Source organism: Sinohyriopsis cumingii, chromosome 13 (genome assembly GCF_028554795.1).
Source record: "Sinohyriopsis cumingii isolate HCF-2022 chromosome 13, ASM2855479v2, whole genome shotgun sequence".
NCBI lineage: Eukaryota > Metazoa > Mollusca > Bivalvia > Unionida > Unionidae > Sinohyriopsis > Sinohyriopsis cumingii.
Genome location: NC_142973.1, coordinates 73,527,887 through 73,548,439, shown reverse-complemented (window position 1 = coordinate 73,548,439; position 20,553 = coordinate 73,527,887). Strand labels below are relative to the sequence as shown.

At 35.7% G+C, this 20,553-nt stretch overlaps 1 protein-coding gene across 2 annotated transcripts in view; it reads left to right on the top strand.

The window, feature by feature from the left end:
• LOC149785830 (putative tyrosinase-like protein tyr-1) overlaps positions 1–20,127 on the top strand; it is an 80,920-nt gene extending 60,793 nt beyond the window's left edge. For both annotated transcript variants that reach the window (XM_089979784.1, XM_089979783.1), the window contains exons 2-4: positions 9,861–10,097; positions 11,577–11,689; positions 12,458–20,127. In XM_089979784.1, the coding sequence (XP_089835910.1) occupies positions 9,864–10,097; positions 11,577–11,689; positions 12,458–13,199 (1,089 nt within the window). In that variant the 5' untranslated portion in view covers positions 9,861–9,863 and the 3' untranslated portion in view covers positions 13,200–20,127. The remainder of the gene's footprint in view (positions 1–9,860; positions 10,098–11,576; positions 11,690–12,457) is intronic.
• Positions 20,128–20,553: the final 426 nt, after the last annotated feature.

Sequence of the window (20,553 nt, the reverse complement as noted above, 5' to 3'; positions counted from 1 at the left end):
AGTATGCAATACCACTTTCTCACAATTTTCCTGATGACATTATCATCGTCACAGTTCTCTCTGAAGCACATTGTGGTACTACTAGATCATTGTCTTCTGTTGTCTCTAATGCACAGTGTAATACTACTAGATCATTGTCTCTGTTTTCTCTAATGCACAGTGTAATACTACTAGATCATTGTCTCTGTTTTCTCTAATGCACAGTGTAATACTACTAGATCATTGTCTCTGTTGTCTATGATGCACAGTGTAATACTACTAGATCATTGTCTCTGTTCTCTCTCATGCACAGTGTGATACTACTAGATAATTGTCTCTGTTCTCTCTCATGCACAGTGTAATACTACTAGATCATTGTCTTCTGTTGTCTCTAATGCACAGTGTAATACTACTAGATCATTGTCTCTGTTTTCTCTAATGCACAGTGTAATACTACTAGATCATTGTCTCTGTTGTCTATGATGCACAGTGTAATACTACTAGATCATTGTCTCTGTTCTCTCTCATGCACAGTGTGATACTACTAGATAATTGTCTCTGTTCTCTCTCATGCACAGTGTAATACTACTAGATAATTGTCTCTGTTCTCTCTAATGCACAGTGTAATACTACTAGATCATTGTCTCTGTTTTCTCTAATGCACAGTGTAATACTACTAGATCATTGTCTCTGTTTTCTCTAATGCACAGTGTAATACTACTAGATCATTGTCTCTGTTCTCTCTCATGCACAGTGTGATACTACTAGATAATTGTCTCTGTTCTCTCTCATGCACAGTGTAATACTACTAGATCATTGTCTCTGTTTTCTCTAATGCACAGTGTACTACTACTAGATCATTGTCTCTGTTGTCTATGATGCACAGTGTAATACTACTAGATCATTGTCTCTGTTCTCTCTAATGCACAGTGTAATACTACTAGATAATTGTCTCTGTTCTCTCTCATGCACAGTGTAATACTACTAGATCATTGTCTCTGTTTTCTCTAATGCACAGTGTAATACTACTAGATCATTGTCTCTGTTGTCTATGATGCACAGTGTAATACTACTAGATCATTGTCTCTGTTCTCTCTCATGCACAGTGTAATACTACTAGATAATTGTCTCTGTTCTCTCTCATGCACAGTGTAATACTACTAGATCATTGTCTTCTGTTGTCTCTAATGCACAGTGTAATACTACTAGATCATTGTCTCTGTTTTCTCTAATGCACAGTGTAATACTACTAGATCATTGTCTCTGTTGTCTATGATGCACAGTGTAATACTACTAGATCATTGTCTCTGTTCTCTCTCATGCACAGTGTGATACTACTAGATAATTGTCTCTGTTCTCTCTCATGCACAGTGTAATACTACTAGATAATTGTCTCTGTTCTCTCTAATGCACAGTGTAATACTACTAGATCATTGTCTCTGTTTTCTCTAATGCACAGTGTAATACTACTAGATCATTGTCTCTGTTTTCTCTAATGCACAGTGTAATACTACTAGATCATTGTCTCTGTTCTCTCTCATGCACAGTGTGATACTACTAGATAATTGTCTCTGTTCTCTCTCATGCACAGTGTAATAGTACTAGATCATTGTCTCTGTTTTCTCTAATGCACAGTGTACTACTACTAGATCATTGTCTCTGTTGTCTATGATGCACAGTGTAATACTACTAGATCATTGTCTCTGTTCTCTCTAATGCACAGTGTAATACTACTAGATAATTGTCTCTGTTCTCTCTCATGCACAGTGTAATACTACTAGATCATTGTCTCTGTTTTCTCTAATGCACAGTGTAATACTACTAGATCATTGTCTCTGTTGTCTATGATGCACAGTGTAATACTACTAGATCATTGTCTCTGTTCTCTCTAATGCACAGTGTAATACTACTAGATAATTGTCTCTGTTCTCTCTCATGCACAATGTGATACTACTAGATCATCATCTATGTCGTCTCTAATGCACAATGTGAAAATTACTGCGTCATTGTCTCTGTTGTCTCTGATGCACAGTCTGATGCTACTAGATCACTGTCTTCTGTTTTCTCTCTATTAGTATGTCAAATGACCTTTAATTTTTATGCTTGATATGGCCTCTACTTCATGTCGATTACTATATGCTTTAGTGGTTCAACGAACTTCATATATTCATCTTAATAACGGCCTATCATTATATATTGTTAAATTTAAGCTACGGTTGATGATTGTCATTGCTGTACCACAAGGCATTAATTAATTGATTTTAATGGCTGGAGTAAGACAGATAAGGTCATCGCTCTTTCTTCCTGAAGAGGCCGCGGTAGCTCCGTCGGTAGCCTTGGAATCGTAGTTCGATGATCGCAAGTTCGATACCAAAGGAGAATGCCAGGTTTGGCTGTATCGGGTGTCCTTGGGAAAGACCCTTAACTCCCATTCATGATATAGCCAATAATGTGCTTAAGTATAAAGTCAGTTGATGCCTTGGGTGATATTTAGAAGCACCAGGACAGATCTAGTCTGTGGTTAACCACACTTAATAAACGTACTCGTCATTGTGATTTGATGAAATATTGTACTTGACTATAATAAAAGGCAAATCAAATTTCCTAATTTACAGCAGAATAACAATAGGAACAACAAAAAATCAACACGTACCCTACTTTGTACTAAAAATAATTTATTGAAAAACTTTTTTCGACCTAGAATAGATATGATATTACATATATTTCAAACTATGATAGTCATGGTCGCTCAAGTATAGTTTTGTGTTTTATAAAGTATGTTTAAGATTCCTCCTCGGACCTCTGCAGCTTGAGCCCTATTAAGTTTATCTGCGAGGAAATCTCTCGACCTCTAGCTATGCCAAACAGGCAGTCCTTTAAAGGGACACACCACCATCGTCGAACTTTCAAAGGATTTATGTTTGTTTGTCTCTATCTCCGACACTCCCCTTCCCATTCTGTATGATGAGTATCTGAACAGCACCAACACGCAAATAAAGCAAACAGAATTACTTGCAAATGAATTTTAAAATCGTTTTGGAGGACATTCCTCTTTTCTTTTGTAAGGAATGTACTTTTTAAGATTTCTTTTGTCAGATATCCTTTCTTTCCGTCCTCGAACCTAAATTCTTTTTCAAAACAGCCCTATAGGACACACGGTACTAATTATATGGAAAAATGGGAACCAGCCTGGAAATGGGTGAACATAAAATAGAGTATACATGGGTTTGGCTGATCAGGATTGGTTAATAATGTAAGTTATTCTTTTTATGAAAAAGAATCTTTTGAGAGCTTATCCTAGTTGTAAGTGAAAAAAAACCCCAGAGACATTGTTTTATTGATGGAATTTCAGTCTTTTAACAATCTTGAGTTTGGAACACTCATTGCTAAAATTTGCACCTGACTCTTTGGTGCGGAATTGAAAGCAGATGTTTCAAACACATGCAGGTCCAGAAAATGCCGCGGCTCATATCCGTTCCTCTACACAGAAGCTGGCATCCAGGTTTCATCTATACTGATAAATATAGGTTTGATCATGAGCATGAGCAAGTTATTGAATTGTTAATATCATGGTGTTTGCATAGGTCTACCATGGGAACTGAATTAATACCGCGAGTCCTGTACTCCCCGCCCGAGACATTACACCCTAGAGTTGGTTTGATCACCTATTTTGAAAATTGGAAACTGCAAGTGATTATTGCCATAGATCTTTGTGGATGATAAAGTTTATGGTGTATTTGCAGGTGTTGTTAGCCCTTCATATGTGAAATGTTTAGGACTAGCTTTTTTTCTTAGATCAAATATATTACGAGATTGTTTTGTCGTTTTTTAAATAAAAATATACGAGTTCTTGTCAATACAAAGCACACAATCCAATCCAGGTCCGAGCTCATTTGATAAAATATGCACAGAGTGTCATAAAACAGTTAGGGTGAGGCTACATTCTTTCTTTCTTTTTTAATTTTGTCATGAGCACTGACAAAGACCAAAATGACAGGCACATCATATGTGTGTTGATCTAATTTGAAGACAAATCCCATCTCTTCAAAGAAATTTCTAATAGGCAACAACCTTTCCCCGACAACAAAAAGGAAAAGTAAAAATACTGGCATAAAAATGCTGAGAGGTTTGAATGACAAATTATGATAAAAATATGACCCGTTTGACAGACTCGACAGTGATGTTTTTGATCAATCAAAATAAAACTATAGGTACTACATATATCATCACAGATGTCAGGGAAAGGTACTTTGATAAAAATAGTAAAATAAGATCAAGCCTGAAGAGGATTAGATTTAGCGACGATGCTGCAATTTTGTTCGTGAATTAGATGTTTATTTACAATGTAATTGAACGACGAATGAATCTGACACCAAACTCGTGCACATAAAGTCCAAAATGGAATTAACAAAATGATGCTCACCGAGTCAAAAACTCATAGAGGGAAATGATATCGTTCCAGAATGGAAGTAATCAGAACACGGAACTTCAACTTGTAATCAAAACAATAAACAATGCATGGAACGTGTAAACAAATATAATTGATATATATAGATCAGTCTTTTATGGAGGTCAGTGCATAGAATTTATACAAATATATGCACAATGTGGTGAGAAATGTTCATCAGCAAGTTAGATGTACGTATAACGATATTGAATTATTTGATTTCACCAAAATAGTGATATTGAATAATACTGATCACAAATGGATTATGACGTCCAATTGGCGATCACAATGTATTTCCGATTCCAAGTCCCTCATCTAACGGTTCAGGAGCCACTAGGCATGCCAATGCCCAGTCTGCCAAAGGATCCCTTGAGAGTCTCTTTATTTCCTGCAGACCCGCTGTTCCAGAAGCTTTGATCCCTTACTGCGAGTACACCAACACATTCCTCCGAGCTACAGCTTCCGAGCTACAAGAAAAGCCCTCAGAGTTCTACCAATCACCATCAAACACAGCCAAAGCCATAGTGACTGAGCCGTGTAGTACATGAGATACGGTTAAATACGCATGAATTAGCTTTGTTACAAACTAACTTTAACATTATTCATCCTTTAAGACATCCGACGTATCTTCATAGGTCCAGCAGCCCCCTTGGAATCATTGGGCCTCGACTACACCTCGTCAGAGGACCCGGTTTTGGGATGTTCTCTTCAGTTCGGTTCATGTTGTTCTGGCATTCACGATGTCTTCTTAGACAGATTTACGCCATGTCTTCCTTGGTCTCCATTCTTTCTCTTGCTTTGGCGGTTCCACTCTAGTGTCGGCTTAGCGGTGTTATTTGTCGGTTTTCTCAGCGTATGCCCAATTAACGTCCACTACAACGTTGTGATCAGATGCTTCATCTGCTTTTCTTTTAACCCTTATATCTAGGAGGCTTCTCTCCACTTGTAGCCACTGGTCAAGCGGTTAATCTGAATTTCTCCTTTCCCATATGGAGAAAGCCATGTTGCTTTGTGGATTGAGTTTGATGGGAAAATCAGTGTCTCTTATGACAATGTCAATGAAGTCGCATAAGTCGGTGAAACGTTCTCCATTTTCATTCATGGTTCCAAGCCCGAGCATTCCCATGGTCATTTCTTTTTATGCGTTGTCGGAGCCTACTTTGGCTTTGAAATCACCCATTATGATCTTGAGATCTCTTTTATTTTCCCTGAAACATGCAAAAAATAAAAGAAGGGTCTACTTGAACGTATATTGATAGTTTCTGATAAACGTCTACCACATGCATATTGTTGAATGTTTCATAAGTTTGTTGGTGCCAGTGAACCAACATTTCCCTCCTAAATCTTTCTTCCCCTGGGAGAACATTTACTCCTAGAGTAATTTTTAACCTTTCTCAGAGATATTGTTGCTTGGGGAAAAACTAGTTCAGAGCCATTTTCCCTTTAGGTTAAAAACACAACGTGAATAGTAAATGAAGCTTCCGGTACACGTTACTACTAAAAATAGTTCGGTCTTTTTGGCTCTTATAGCTGTTCATCAGTATCCTGGCACACTTGAAATTAAGCACACTATACTCTTATAGACGATAAATTTCTTAGTAAAAACGTTTTCTATAACATTGTGAGGTAGAATTTATTTTAATGTGCCATTATTACATTCGCATACGTGAAACTTTCAGGCACGTTTTTAAACTTTAGACAGTTTTAATCTTTCTCATTGTCAGGTGTTTGCTAGAAACTTTTATAGAACACCGGGGTTCGAATTTGATCGACTCCAGTGTGGACTCTGCTATCGCGCTATTATATCATAATGTGACGAAATATGCAGATGCCAAAATGGTTAAACTGTTGCACGGAAATATCGGTAAATGAACTTGAAATAAGGTAGCCTAGATATCGACGTTAAACAGAAAACATTTGTATGTACTATTCTACTATTTTGAATGTACAAGTGTGGCAGAAATAATATCTGACCTTCATCTGTTTTCTTCTCTCGATTCACTACCTATTGATTTGCTCTCGGTATTTTGAGGTGCGAAAATGTACATAAAAGCAATGAACAAATTTAGTATTAAACTCAGTTTTACTTCTTTTGAACTCATTTTAGTTATCAAGAAATACTGATGCTTTGCCATCGTTTTACTAAACTCTTAGTCAATAAAGTACTAGTACAGAGAGGTTCTGGTTAAGATATCACATTGTAATATAGGTTAATAGATTCTTTATGTTTGGAAATTGTAATTACATGTATCTAAGCTATGCACAAGGGTTTGTAATCCTTAAAAGTGACAACAAAACATTCAGAGACAAATATATCAGGCCCAATTATACATATGTCTAGTTTTTTCTTCTCTTTGTCTCCTCCATCCTTGCTGTCTTTATCAAACTCTTTATCACCGTTTATCTTTCTGTCGTGACTTTGAATTATTAGTGGTTCTATATTTAATTTAATTTCACTTTCTGACATGATGGCAACAGGAGTATCTGGCCAGAGTGACACGAATCAATGATAATGGAGTCCAAATTACCTTGAATTTCATTGGTGAACATCTCAACTCTTTACGCCATTCTTGTTTCCATTTTTGTTGTAGCTGCCTGCACCAACATCCAGATTTTATAATGCTATATTTGTTATTTTTGAGGGGAGACGGCGCCTAAGGTTTTATGTTCTCACCGTGAGTTAGATCCCCTTGCAGCTTGGATAACTCCAATGAAACTACAAGCTGCAGTCTGCTACAAACTTGCAGAATGGATTTTTCTTGATTTGAGCATGCTTTCGAAAGAGGTTGCTGAACATGACGCATATAATCGAACATTTAAGTGCTTCAGCTCGGTGACCTTGCGCTGTCTTAGAAAATATCTCCACATTTTTGCCTACAGTCATCACTAAAGAATAGAAATGACGTTCAAGCGACGTCGACCTCAACATTAACGGCTTATACAGTCAGCACCGTTGTTTATGACGTTTTCTGTGGAATCGTTTAGGTCTGTGATGCTGTTTCTTTTTCATGAGTCAAAATAGTAGCAGAATAATGCAGAAGGGGACCCAAAATCTCAATAACATAGACTGGGGAGACGTTTCCGATTTTTTGCCGGCGGCCAAAAAATTTAAAGTTACGTCACAGGACTAAAATCTGATTGACCGACGTGTATCAGGATCTAAGCTAGTTACACAGTCAGAGCACACTAAAAACACATTCTTTACGTCAGTGCTGTCCAACCTTTTTGACACCATGTGCCACTGAAAAATGTTTTTCTGGAAGCCGAATGCCGCAGCAGAAAACTGAAAAGCAACGACTATATAGCTGCTCGAGCTCTGGCGGGCCATTTAAAATCAGCCTGCGGGCCGCGGGTTGGACAGCATACCTTTACGTGAAAGTCGTTTATTCATATGTTAGACACCCTGTTGCTAAATCATTCTGGATTCTAATACAAATGTTATAATCAATTCAATTCAATAGTTTATTATCATAAGCATTTACATGCGAACAGTAGACATATTACAAATATTGCATGGTTATCAAATGCTATCTGTGCAACTTTAGTACTAGCCTGGATGATGCCAGTTATCAAAACTAAATGTACATGACCACAACAATCATATAACATTCCTGATCTTTATGCACTTCACCGTTTTGGTATCGGACTTGGTGTATGCAGTTCAGATGTGCTAAATGATGGATCAGTGACTTGACTAACGTGCCATTCAAACAGCAATTAATTGCAACTTGCAATGATTTGCTTAACAACTGCTATCGTTCACTACGTGAGAGCGTTACATAATCACTGCCAGACTGAACGTGACCTCTTTCGACATCTTCAGGATTGCCACAATATACTTTTTACAAATTAAAACTGTACAAGTTTCAACATTTTCACCCATTTTTTAAAAATTGTAATTTACATGTATTGCTGCACCATTGGCTAGGCATCTTCCCTAGCCAGGTTTCCGATAGGTTATTCGTATTAACTTGTTGGATCGAATAGATATTTTTGTGCTATGTCATAGCGACATCTACTGGATTTCGTGCGTTGCCTCCCTTAGTATAAAATGTTAATTAATCAATAGCGTATAACAGCGGTGCATTGTACATCGGCTGGAAATAGTGGAGGCAATTGACTTCAGAAGGATACTTTGTAAGCTTAACATCGAAAATATGACTAAGTGCAAGAGAGAAGCCATTGCATGTTTGAGTGAAATGTATTTGCACAAAGGTGAACCGGCAGTCCACAATTCCTTATTTATGAGTCCACTCAAGCTGTGTACTCCCCTTGCCTCGATCATGTAGGAACAGTGTTCAAATTTGAACAACTTAATTTTAATTGGATGCGTTGGCTTACTGCCGCATCCAGCGAAATTCGCAGAGCCGAATCATAGAAATATCTGCTCGATACGCCAAGGTGTAGATAGGATTAAAATATCTGAACCTTGGCTTGAAGTTCGATAGGTGGTTCTGTCTCTGCTTGGTTTGAATTCACTATAAATAGCAGCGAATGTCTCTGTCCAAAAATGTTTTTTCTCAATGAGAACTATGTATTTCCAGAGAAAATTCATTTGAATTGAACAATTTGAAGGACAAATTTCCAGCCCAAATGAAGTTTAGGACACAAGAATAATACAAATTGATTATGTTAGATATTCAGCACGGGTGAATAATCTTTCCAGTGACAAGATTATGTAGTCCTCTACTTGGCCTCAGCTCACAATTAACATTTGCTAAACAAAACATAACCTAATGAAAAACAACCTTCTTAAAGGTTCTTAATGTTACAAAATAAAATATTAGTTATTATTAGAAAGTATGTTACTAAAATTATAACATATAACCTGGACATGACAGGTACCATGTAAATTGTAAGGGAATTCCAGTAGCCTTGTCCCAGACCCAAATACACAATTGTACTTCTAATACAATAGTATATCGGACACTAATATTGAACACTAGCTGCTAAATGTTACCTCTGACTAAAGTCTATTTTATGCTGGTTCCTATTTGGACAATACACCTGCAGATGAGCGTCCCATTTCAGTCTTGGACACTAGCAACAGTGAACCACTCATTTACATATGACTACATTCTCTGTTCATAACTGCATTGTTTGTTAGACTGTAAAAGTTGATCAACTCCTATTCGATTTACCATCAGTTTCCGCGGAAATTGTGCGACATAATTCGGAGACTTATGTGGTAAAAGGCAAAGGTGTGTCGGAAAAGGTCGTATTGAACCATGCCTAATGGCGAAAAGGAAAATAATTAAGGTTCGACCACAAATTTACTGGGGCACCAATGTTCTCTAGCTTAATAATGATCCAACGCCGGTCTAAGAGGAGACATACAATTTATTTGGCAACAAAGCAAAACCTAAAAATGTTTCTTATTGATTTGTCTAGCTTGGAAAATGTTAAATTTCATCTCATGCATTTTTTTCTTCAGAAAATGCCATCGATCGCCGTTTTCCTGATCCTTCTGTTTGCTGTCATCCCCTACTCTGACCTGCAGGCCCAAGTTACCTCCAATCGGTCCCTAGACCCCAGTTTTCTTAGGTGGCTGAACTCGCTATTTTATCTACCGCCCGAAGGTGAACTGCGGGTTCGAAAAGAGTACCGGATGTTGACAGATATAGAAAGGAACAACTTTCATCACGCAATGAGACTTTTAAAAATGGATACGGTATGGCACTTTTAAGTTAATTAATTTATATTTATTATTTGCTTCAATGATCAATGATTACATATATAAATATACGAATGAATAAATGAATATGAATTAATACATTTATGAACTAATAAATAAATGAAAGAATACACAAATTAAATGATGGCATCACGAAAATATTGACTTATGTCACGCTAAAGTAATTTTGACTGCTTCTCAAATATACGCGATTGTTCTGTCCAACTTATGTATGTATGTATGTATGTATGTATGTATGTATGTATGTATGTGTGTGTGTATCTTCTCCAGTATCGTATATTTTTAAAAAAAAAGAATAGATACGAATATTTATTTATTATCATTCAGAGAACCTCCCATTCATTTCCATGATTCAAGTACAAACACCATTTAAAGAATATTTGTGATCCGTCACTGTCTGTTCGAAGATAGTCATGAAAAGCGTTTTGTTTTTAAGAAATAAAATATAGGAATGGGCACATTTTATAGTCAGTTTGTATGAGCTGACAGAGAAAATCAACATTTCTAGGAACGGCGTTTTCTTGTGTTGATATGTAACATCCTCGTTATGATGCATCGAATAGACAACTAAAACGCCAAAACTTCAACACTTAATTGATCACATTTACATTTTTTTATTTAAATTAGACAATCCATCATAGATCTAATCAGTCATTTTCTCTTTAGGAGGCTAAAGCTGCATAAGTAGTTGGTCATTTTTTATACTTGGCGCTTGTGCGAAATTCCATAGATGTATAATGTATAAAAAGGAGGAGGGACGATTTATATGTTTAGTATGGGAAGTTATTTATTGCACCATCCCTCATGAAAACCTTTATTCCAGGCATTTTAATAGCTATCTATTTTTCAACACATAATTAATTGAAATTACAATTGAAGCTAATTTTCTAGGTTTATTTATATTTTGTATTCCCCAAAACGTGACGAAGCTTAACACTCTTATGGTAATTTAATGTTTTCTCTCAAATTCGTACACATTCATTTTTGTGTGCTTCTTTATCTTACGACTCCACACGCTGAGTTTCATCTTTGCTAGTTTATGTCGTGCAGACCCTTCCATTTGTATGCAGCTGTAGCATTTCAATTTTACATTTGACTTACATAGAGACAAAATATTCAGATATTTTTATTTAAGCAAATTAGTACATGTATTGTTATGATTCAGCGTCGTAATTGTAAGTGTACAAAATTTGTTTAAGTATAATAGTGTCTATTGAAAACAAAATATGTGCACTATATTGGGTAGTCGTATTTGTTACAACGTACTTTTTTTGTTTTAGATTTGTACGTCTCATTGAAACCCGCGAACATGCTGACCTTTTCATGCAGAGAAAATTTATTGTATCTGAAACTGTAATTGAAGTTAATATTCAGCGTGTATTTATGCAATGAAATTGAACCTTCTTAGAGCTATTATCAAAACTGACATTCAAAGTATTTTGCATCCAATTGCAGAGCGTACCGCCTAACAAGTTCGATGCATTAGCTTCTCTTCACCATATGAATACAGCCGAAGCAGCTCATGGAGGGCCCAATTTCCTTGGATGGCACAGAGTCTACCTCGTTCTGTAAATCTCGCTTAATATTTTTTATTCCCCACTCTCTTTGTATCTTTATCATTATCATTATCTCCTTCCTGTCCATCGTGAATATGTCTTGTCCGTGCATCAGTCTGTCTGTCATTCAGCTGAAATGAAATTTTATTGCTGTAAGCACAAATAGTGTAATTGGTTTGTCTGATGTGTGTTTGTATGATCGCCTCTATCCACCACTCTCACTACTTTGTCGGCCAGCTGTATCTCTCTTTCTTTCTCTCAGTGATTTAAATTTTGTTGAACATCTATAAATTTCGAATCATTATTTTCTATGTTATCATTACCGCATCGTAATGCATTGATTTAAAAAATATTTTATCTAGCAGGCATCTCCTAAGAATTAAGTTTTATGGCGAGGTGTACAATATTAAATATTCACTTGTCAGTGATAAAGGATAGAAATAAACGGAATACAAAAAGAAAGAAAACGTCTCTGCGAAACTGTAATATTTGTCTAAAACTAAATAAAAAAGTACAGAAAACACGCAAAACCTGGTTAAATGATATAAATGAAGGATGCTAATGCATTTAGGTACTGCTCACCCACCCACCCCCGAAAGGTTGATCACAGTGCAAGCACTCTGTGCCTTTGTTGATCAATCTTATTCAGATGCTTGCATACATAGAGGAAATACTAAGTTAAAACACTTATTAAAACTAATTGTCTGATGTACGATATTTATTCAATTAAAACACATGATACTGAAAGATTTTCGTCTCGACTTTTCTTTGCCTTTGCAGGTGCGAAAATGCTCTTCGAGAAAAAATTGCCAATGTAACCATTCCCTACTGGGACAACACACTTGAGGAAGCTTTACCTGATCCCAGGCAGTCCATCTTGTTTTCACCTCTTTTCATGGGCTCTGCATCAGGTCAAGTAGTGACTGGCCCTTTCTCATATTGGTCAACTGTAGGCTACGGACAACTGGCCAGGGATGTTGGAAACTCTAGACGTTTGATGAATCCTGGTGATCTCACAGCCATATTTTCCAGACGACTTATTGCTGATATCTCGAACCCAAATGCACCAGAGAGTTCTAACCTCGAAGAATTACACAACGACGTGCACGTCTATGTTGGTGAACAGATGAGCCGCATAGAAAGTGCTTCATACGATCCTCTTTTCTACATCCACCATGCATTCATCGATTGTGTCTGGGAGGAATTCAGAAATCTACAGCGCTTGAGCGGAGTAGATCCAGCAAGAGATTTTCCCCGTATTGTAGGCGAACAGGCTCACCAGCCTCTAGCTGCTATGGGACTTGGACGGTTACTGGTTATAGATGGAATAAATAACATATTTACTCAACGAATCTATAGATGTGAAAGTAGACCTGCATGCATAATGAACTCAAACACATGCGGATCCCCATATCTTCGATGTGACTGGACAAGACAACGATGTATGCCTTTAATAATGAGCAGCGGTCCCGGAATGTTTGCACGGTCACAATGGACTTTCCCTGGCTTCTTTGCTGGATAAAACCAAAATATTTCTTGCTTTCAATCTTTTCCTTTGATATAATCTACTTTTACAAGCGGGTTGTCTGTTGAAATAATAGGGGTTCTACCGTGCCCTTATGCGCCATGTTAAACAAAATTCCAAATCAAATTACAAGATTTAAGATATATGAGTTGACATGCTTTAATTCAAAGTCTCAAAGATCCTCAGATATTTCCTTGTGAGACATTTAAGGACACGATTTCTAAATTCATAATTTTGGAAATAAGTATTATTGAACTAGGATTTCGATTTCGGAGAATCTGGTATTTGCAAAAGTACATGATAATAGATGCCAAAACAAAAATAATTGAATGGCGCGTTACAAATTACATTTATACTTCTGTGACATTTTAACGCCTTCAGTAAGAGGAAACAAAAAGCCAAAATTCTAATAAAGGCATTGAAATTTTAGTGAACAGTCTTATACAATGTTTTCAATAAAATGTGCCATTTTGGACGGAACATAGGTTATTTGACAGATATTGCTTGTTGTATAAGACATAACAGAAACCAAAAAATGTACGTAATGAACCAAATAATAAAAAATCCACATTTTGGCAAGCACAAACTAAATTAACGGTAGATGCAAAAACTTTGTAAGCCCGTGGTTCAGTGTTATATTTTTGGTATAGATTAGACATTTTGGTATATCTGATGTCAACCGCTAAAATCTTCTAGATAAACTCCTAAGTTATCTCCAAAATATATGCAGAGAGTTGTCAAATTATTTTATAGAGTGTAGAACAGGATAATATTTATTTCGAAGTACGAACAATATTTGAACGCTATATTCCATGTTGGAAATGGTATCGTCTTTATCCACATTTAAAGCGCATTCAAACTGCTCCCCATGTGACCTTTTCACTTCTCTCCGAACTCCACCACCACCATATCTTGATTTCCTCTGCTTTCTTATTGAAACGCATATACTTGCTTGTACCTCAATTTTAGGACACACGGTACTAATGGTATGGAAAAATGGGAACCAGCCTGGAAATGGGTGAACCGAAAATGGAGTATATATGGGTTAGGTTGACCAGGATTGGTTAATAATGTAAGTTATGTTGTAGGAAAAAGAATCTTTTGACAGCTTATCCTAGTTGTAAGTGACAAAAATAAAGAAATTGTTTTATTGATGGAATTTCAGTCCTTTAACAGTCTTGAGTTTGGAACACTCATTACTAAAATTAGCACCTAACTCTTTGGTGCGGAATTGAAAGCACATGTTTCAAACACATGCAGGTCCAGAAAATGCCGCGGCTCATATCCGTTCCTCTAGACAGAAGCTAACATCCAGGTTTCATCTATACTGATAAATATAAGTTTGATCATGAGCACTCAAAAATTTTAAGTTATTGAATTTTTGATATCATGGTGTTTGCATAGGTTTACTATGGGCACTGAATTAGTACCGTGAGTCCTTTAACGTTATTGCAACAAGCAACGAAAGTTAAAAACTTTTCAACCCTTGAGGCGAGGGGCCCCAAGTGGTCGAGTGGTCTAAAGCGCTCTCCGTTACGGATCACTGCCATCTCACCTCTGTCTGCGGCGGTTCGAGTCTCGGATTCAGGCAATGTGGGTATGTGAGAAAGCTTTCCAGTAGCTTCTCGTGGGTCGGTGGTTCTTTCAGGGGTTTTCCCGGGTTCTTCCTCCACCATTAATATTGGCCGCCATGTATAGCCTATCGTGTGTTGAAAAATGGCGTTAAACCCCACAACAACAACAACAACAACAACAACCCTTGAGGCGGAAACTCGAGCGCTACAGTTGTTAATTTTTCTTATTTTGTTAAAATGAAAATTGAGCGCAAAAAGTGACCGGGATGACTACTCAAAAAGAAGGCTGACCCAGGAATTACAAGGTCTGTGAGGGCAGTGGCGTTGTTTACCTTCGACCATGGGGAGCAGTTTGAAGCGCACCAACTGCGAAAAGTGCATACTCATATTTATTGATGCATATTACACTAAAACTCCAGGCCATTCCTGGTCACTCAAAAGAAGTAAGTACAACGCAAAACGTATGCATCGATGGCTCATTTTCCACGAGAGATATGTGTCTACACTCTTCACAGTTCGGTAAGATGTAAACATATAACTACAGTAAGACCTGGATGGTATGGATATCATATCTATCAATTTATATGGGAAAACGATGAAATGACTCTGATAGTCGATAGACGAGTTGAGTGAGTTATTTTAACAATACAAAATTCTACCTTAGCTTAGGGCTTTTTATCCGTTTCTCTCAATGTAGCTGTTTAGACTACTGTAAAAATTGTTAGCCACTTATTGCACCCAAGTTTTGTTTTCCGCCTGGAGAATTTAACAGGGGTTGTGTATTATGCTCCACTTCGACATTGGAAGGGGCATATAGTGTTACCCTTGTTAGTCCGTCGGTTTTTCCTACCTAAGGTTTGCTATTAGAACAGTTTAGGAATTGTGGCGAGTAACCCGTGTACCACGAGCACATTTTTTTTCTCAGATTGTTTAGGGCTGGCTATAACATAAATCTTGAGTGTTTGTAATCATCATTTGGAATTTTAGCAAAACATTTGCAGAATAAGTTGCTTCTATTCAAGACAATTCCTAAAAAAAATGCATTAAATGTACTAGCCTTCATTCTAAAAATATGGAAATTTTGATTTAATCCAGACGAGTGCTGGATTCAATTATTGTGCTCATTTATAACAATTCAATGTTACAGTCATCGGTTTCATCATTTTCTAGCATAAAATATGGCATGGACAAAACAATTCTGATTTCAACTTAGCACTCTGCTCTTGTGCCTACAAACCTTACCGCTTGTTGTATGTCTTTATTTTTAGCACCAACTTTGTAAAAATTACATGTTGCCAAAGAAAACAGGTATATCCTGATTTGTATGGTTGGTCTTCAGATTTGCATCTTGTCTTGAAAACCTGAATGAAAAGAGTAACTTGATTCAACTGAAATCTTAATTGTTTCATATTTGTTATCATTCCCCCTTTTTTTCGAAGCAAAGATACCTCACGTGTACTGACTACCATCGGCTAACATAGCATATCCAATATTCTCCAGACGTATGCAGTAAATGATGCATTTTTAATGTAATACTGCTGAAATAATGCCATACATATCAAACGCACTCTTAAATGAAAAGCACTTACTGAGCCAAAAACTATTTCGACCATAAAGCGCCAATTATATTTTGAAATTATAATGAATTATTAATTTTGAAGAAGAAATAAAACACCAGCAAAAACAATCAGATAGATCATATAAAAACACAAAAAATACGATAAGTAAATAAAAACTTGGCAAACACCATTGGGACAAACTAATGTTGTGCATACGAGTATTTAATGCGCCCCCTTCTCCGTGCGATATCACATATCTGCGGTCCAATGTCTCGACAAACACGCGAATCCTCATAATGCCTCAACAGACCAGTTTCCTCGCAATAATGCAAACAGCTTGGACTGTAGCAGATCTGGTCTTGAAATCATAAACCTCTCAAATTTTAGTTTGACCTTGAGATTTTAGTTCGACCAGTCACAATGACGTTACTTTTGAAAAGTAGTTTCTGATTGGTTGATAGTGGAACTCTATCTCAAACGCAGGCAAAGAGTTTTGGTATCTTCAGGACAGGGTCTAGATTCTTTCTTGTTTGTACCTTTACCTGGCGGTGCATTATGCGACGTTACGTCTGGGTTATCGCTGCTTGCGATTAGGGACGTGTGTTGCAAGGTCAGAAATGTTATCATTATATAAAATCGCTTTGCCTTCGACTGAAATGGGGACACTTTAAGAAATGACTATTATTGTCCAATTGCGGGAATTCTGTTTCCCAATACATGAACCTGAGTTCACCATATCATCGCAAATATCTTGTGTCTGATTTGTCCATGATGTGTATAAAAGACAGTGTAGGTATCGAGACACGTTTGTATCATTCGTCAAAAATCGCTCAGTTATTTAATAGATTATCTTTCAGTAATAATATATTGTCTGTCTTGTGATCTGTCTCATTAACATCGAGATCTCCAACATAACGTAGACCTGACATTCAGTCATCTCAACGTACTCCTATCAGGCAATAACAGAAAACCCACGTCCTGATAACCTTTAAAACTCAAGATCTATTTAATTTTAGTAGCCTATTATATAAAGCATTGAAGTTTGTGTCTGTTGTGCAATGAGACGTTCAAAAACGACGGTTATCAATGTAAAAAAGTTTTTATTTTGATTGGCGAATTAAAAGGTCAACATTTGTATCAGCGCCCATCAGATCTACTCATATAAATAGAGCTCGAGTTTGATTTGACTGGTAGTATAATCTTATTTTATCAAAAGTTTGATTTGACTGGTAGTATAATCTTAATTTATCAAAAGTTTGACTTGACTGGTAGTATAATCTTAATTTATCAAAAGTTTGACTTGACTGGTAGTATAATCTTAATTTATCAAAAGTTTGATTTGACTGGTAGTATAATCTTAATTTATCAAAAGTTTGATTTGACTGGCAGTATAATCTTAATTTATCAAAAGTTTGATTTGACTGGCAGTATAATCTTAATTTATCAAAAGTTTGATTTGACTGGTAGTATAATCTTAATTTATCAAAAGTTTGATTTGACTGGTAGTATAATCTTAATTTATCAAAAGTTTGACTTGACTGTATAATCTTAATTTATCAAAAGTTTGATTTGACTGGTAGTATAATCTTAATTTATCAAAAGTTTGATTTGACTGGTAGTATAATCTTAATTTATCAAAAGTTTGATTTGACTGGTAGTATAATCTTAATTTATCAAAAGTTTGACTTGACTGGTAGTATAATCTTAATTTATCAAAAGTTTGACTTGACTGGTAGTATAATCTTAATTTATCAAAAGTTTGATTTGACTGGTAGTATAATCTTAATTTATCAAAAGTTTGACTTGACTGGTAGTATAATCTTAATTTATCAAAAGTTTGACTTGACTGGTAGTATAATCTTAATTTATCAAAAGTTTGATTTGACTGGTAGTATAATCTTAATTTATCAAAAGTTTGATTTGACTGGTAGTATAGTCTTAATTTATCAAAAGTTTGATTTGACTGGTAGTATAATCTTAATTTATCAAAAGTTTGATTTGACTGGTAGTATAATCTTAATTTATCAAAAGTTTGACTTGACTGTATAATCTTAATTTATCAAAAGTTTGATTTGACTGGTAGTATAATCTTAATTTATCAAAAGTTTGATTTGACTGGTAGTATAATCTTAATTTATCAAAAGTTTGATTTGACTGGTAGTATAATCTTAATTTATCAAAAGTTTGACTTGACTGGTAGTATAATCTTAATTTATCAAAAGTTTACTCCCAAGTCCCATGTTTTTGAAAGTCTGATTATTAAACCATTCTCTTGCAATCCTATAACACTATTTGGAGAGAAAATATGATTATTTAATTCCTTTTCAGTTTATTTGTCATATTTCACTTTCAAAATATTGTTCAATGGGTTATTATACATATAACATATGTAAAAATGTGCTAACGCGTGCATGTGTGTGAGAGCAGGCACATATTTGGCGTCGATACGTGTTTGCGTGTGCGTGAATGAGACCGTTTTTGTGTTCGTATTTATGTATGTGTATTGAAATTAAGTTAATATATCCCATGCATATTCATGCATGTAATTTTTTTTTCTTTTTCTTTTCTATGTCTTGTTGTAAGGATATTAAAGCTGAAGTGTACGTTTAGGAAAGACGGTGTCTACGTGTGCTTATTGACTTTTGACGTTATTTTTTTTTTTTTTTTTCTTGGCAGACTTTCTGATAAAAAGCAAAAAACAAAATTAGAAACTTAAACGTTGTATGTCTGGGACGTGCTTTGGTGGTTCAGCAACTGTTGTGTACGGTGAATAACCCTCTTACAGCGAGAGCGCACCCACAGGCAAACTCCATTATCCAGATTTGTAGGGTTCGCACAGTTAACCCACATCCAAAGACTCGGGTCCAGATTTGCAGAGATTACACCGTTCGCCCACATGCAAAACGCCCTTTTCCAGATCTGTAGGGAATACACCGTTCACGCCCTTTTCCAGATCTACAGGGAATACACCGTTAACCCATATGCAAACGACCTTTTCCAAATCTGTCGGGAATTACCCAGATCATCAGATTTAACACTGTTCACTGGAAATAGTAAGTACTATTACCGACAGAGATCTACCAGTGCATAATGCAACATCAGAATTGAATCCACATTATTATTCACAGTTGGTATATACTAGGGAAAACAGTTATGGCCATGTTTAGTTTTATGCATTAAATATGACTTGAAACAAACCTGAGTTTATTGTTCATTGCCGGTCGCATTTGATTTTTTTAACATAGTAATTTTTAATTTATTCCATGACAAGGAATTCTAGAATCTAATTGACATTTTCATATTATTGATCTATGTTCTGAAAATTACATCTACTTCATGAATTGGGCAGATCAAATGTCGCAAAGTTGTACTGTTTCCAATAAATTTCGTTCTTCAAATATGCGAGGCATTACAGTTTCCATTTGTCTGTCTTTGACGGAATATCCATGCTCCAAATCAGACCCCGTACTTATTTTGCTCAGAGTATTTTTTAATAGTATCTTGTCCTATTTCATACTGGATTTGAATACTTAATAAGCATATTGTCTTGTATGCAGTGAATACATGTCTTATATGCATTGCCTTATGTGTTTGATGCATTACTCTATGCAGATTATGTAAAACTCTGATAAAACTATGCAACTGATTTTGTCTCATATATATGATTTTAGATTGTGACAACAACGAACTAAATTGTTAAATGCTTATATGAAATATAATTATCATTAGAACATGGAGACAATGTCGAATAAAATATTTTGTTTATCTAAAATAAATAGTTCTGATGCTTTATCCGGGTTTTCATTTGTCATCCAAATTCCTCAACATTTCAGTCTCATGAAAATATGTACAGAGACACTAAAGATATATATATATATATATATATATATATATATATATATATATATATATATATATATATATATATATATATATATATATATACCGAATCGAGTAAATAATACAATAAAATATGAAATTCATGGATGGAATGACAGAGATCTGAGCAGAGATATAAAATAGAAAAACACTTGCCCCCGTATGTAAAATATTACAATTTTATAAATTTCATAAACAAGCTGAAATTCAACATGACGTTTGCATGATTCACTTGGTCTTAAAAATAGTTACAACATTTATGCTAATGCAATTTGCCGTTCTTTTATACCGACAGAGCGAGTGTTGGTGATAGGTCGACAAAACCTGTAGTTTGGTTCC